Raw genomic sequence first — 1490 nt, forward strand, 5'->3', positions numbered from 1 at the left:
TGTAAGTAATGTAGGTAATGATGGTAACGTAGGTAATGTAAGTAATGTAGGTAATGTAAGTAATGTATGTAATGTAAGTAATGTAAGTAACATAAGTAATGTAGGTAATAATGGTAATGCCTTGTAGTAATGGTAATGCCTTGTAGTAATGGTAATGTGGGTAATATTGGTAATCTAGGTAATGTAAGTAATAACAGGAGTCCATAATGGACTCCTGGTAATAATGGTAATGATAGCATTGATGGTAATGGATGGCAGCATAGGTATTGCATGGTAACAAATGTCTTATTGGCATAATGCAGGCAATAGTTTTGATGTGTGTAACTTTTTATGTTTTAATGTGATTTTAAAATAATTTTTGTAACACAATTACTAAAATAATTACGTGATTGCATATACAAATAAGAGCATAGTAATTAAATGATTATTTCTTATATCATAAAGTATGTATACAATACATCATGTCCCTAGTCTTGCAAGCCAGACCCTCCACACCTACGGTCATTTTGTTTATATGACTACAGGCTTGCGAGACTATTATATCCCAGTATCAAAATTGCTTGTATTAGTTTTGCAGCTATCACAAAACCACTCATTCTCTGGCTCTTCCAAGATATTCACACAGTTCCTAATTTAAAAAGATGATATATTCTGTAAAATTAATTATAAGTGAGCATTACCAGTGGAACCACAAGGAACACTGTCCATCGCACTGAACCATATTCATTTTGCTAGTGATATTAGTACACAAGTGGCATTTCCATTCCTGCTTCTTGGTGGTAACTGCAGGATTTTAGTAATTAATATAACAAAAATGGCATGATTATGATAACCTGTGTAAATTAATTGAGACCATGCATCTGAATCAAAATATTTCCTAATATCTTTGGAAATTTCATCAATTTCGATGTCTACCAATTCATCAGGCATGTTCTCTATCACTACTTCAATCTCATGCTCCCTAACCAGGTCATGACCACTCCTCAGTAACCTGTAAAATACTGATTCTTCAATGAACATCAGAAGTAACTCTATAAATTATAGTTATAAATAATAACACAGTAAATTAATTGTTATTTCACCTTTGTATTCATTCAAGGTCTGTCAACATATGTATATATACGTATATTAAAATGTCATTAGTGTGTGTCATTACTTGCATATCATTGATCAATGTCATCATTATTATTTTTATTTTGTTGGGGATTAGTTTTCACTGTTTTTGGTGTCGCTACTAAATTGGGAATTATTAACAATGCAAAATTCTTTATAATTATGACGAAATCTTAATGGCTTTAATAAGAATAAGAAACACAGTGCATTTAATATTTTCTCACAATTGTGAAAATTTATCACTGAATACTTTTTATCATAATTATGGTATCATCATCATTATCATTATTGCTATTATTATATGCATTATTATTATTATTATTATTACTATTATTATTATTATTATTATTATTATTATTATTATTATTATTATTATT

The 1490-nt window shown here is 29.1% G+C and overlaps 1 protein-coding gene across 1 annotated transcript; it reads right to left on the bottom strand.

The window, feature by feature from the left end:
* Positions 1 to 393: 393 nt before the first annotated feature.
* On the bottom strand, positions 394 to 1147 carry LOC105316179 (inhibitor of growth protein 3-like). Its single transcript, XM_011410991.2, has 4 exons — positions 1083 to 1147; positions 834 to 1031; positions 681 to 783; positions 394 to 628 (listed from the first exon to the last, which is right to left on the bottom strand). Exons 2-4 carry the CDS (start codon positions 1018 to 1020, stop codon positions 538 to 540), a joined length of 381 nt encoding a protein of 126 aa, XP_011409293.2. The 5' UTR covers positions 1021 to 1031; positions 1083 to 1147; the 3' UTR covers positions 394 to 537.
* Between the last annotated feature and the right edge of the window lie 343 nt (positions 1148 to 1490).

Source organism: Amphimedon queenslandica, unplaced genomic scaffold (genome assembly GCF_000090795.2).
Source record: "Amphimedon queenslandica unplaced genomic scaffold, v1.1 AMPQUscaffold_4152_Cont23864, whole genome shotgun sequence".
Classification (NCBI taxonomy): Eukaryota; Metazoa; Porifera; class Demospongiae; order Haplosclerida; family Niphatidae; genus Amphimedon; species Amphimedon queenslandica.

Bases quoted from the DNA above. Each gene is read 5' to 3' on its own strand.
- LOC105316179 (XM_011410991.2), bottom strand. From the start codon at position 1,020: ATGTTCATTGAAGAATCAGTATTTTACAGGTTACTGAGGAGTGGTCAT. The intron at 784-833 runs GTTATCATAATC...AAAATCCTGCAG, and splicing joins GTCTCAATTAATTTACACAG to TTACCACCAAGAAGCAGGAA. The intron at 629-680 runs GTAATGCTCACT...TTTTTAAATTAG, and splicing joins TGTTCCTTGTGGTTCCACTG to GAACTGTGTGAATATCTTGG.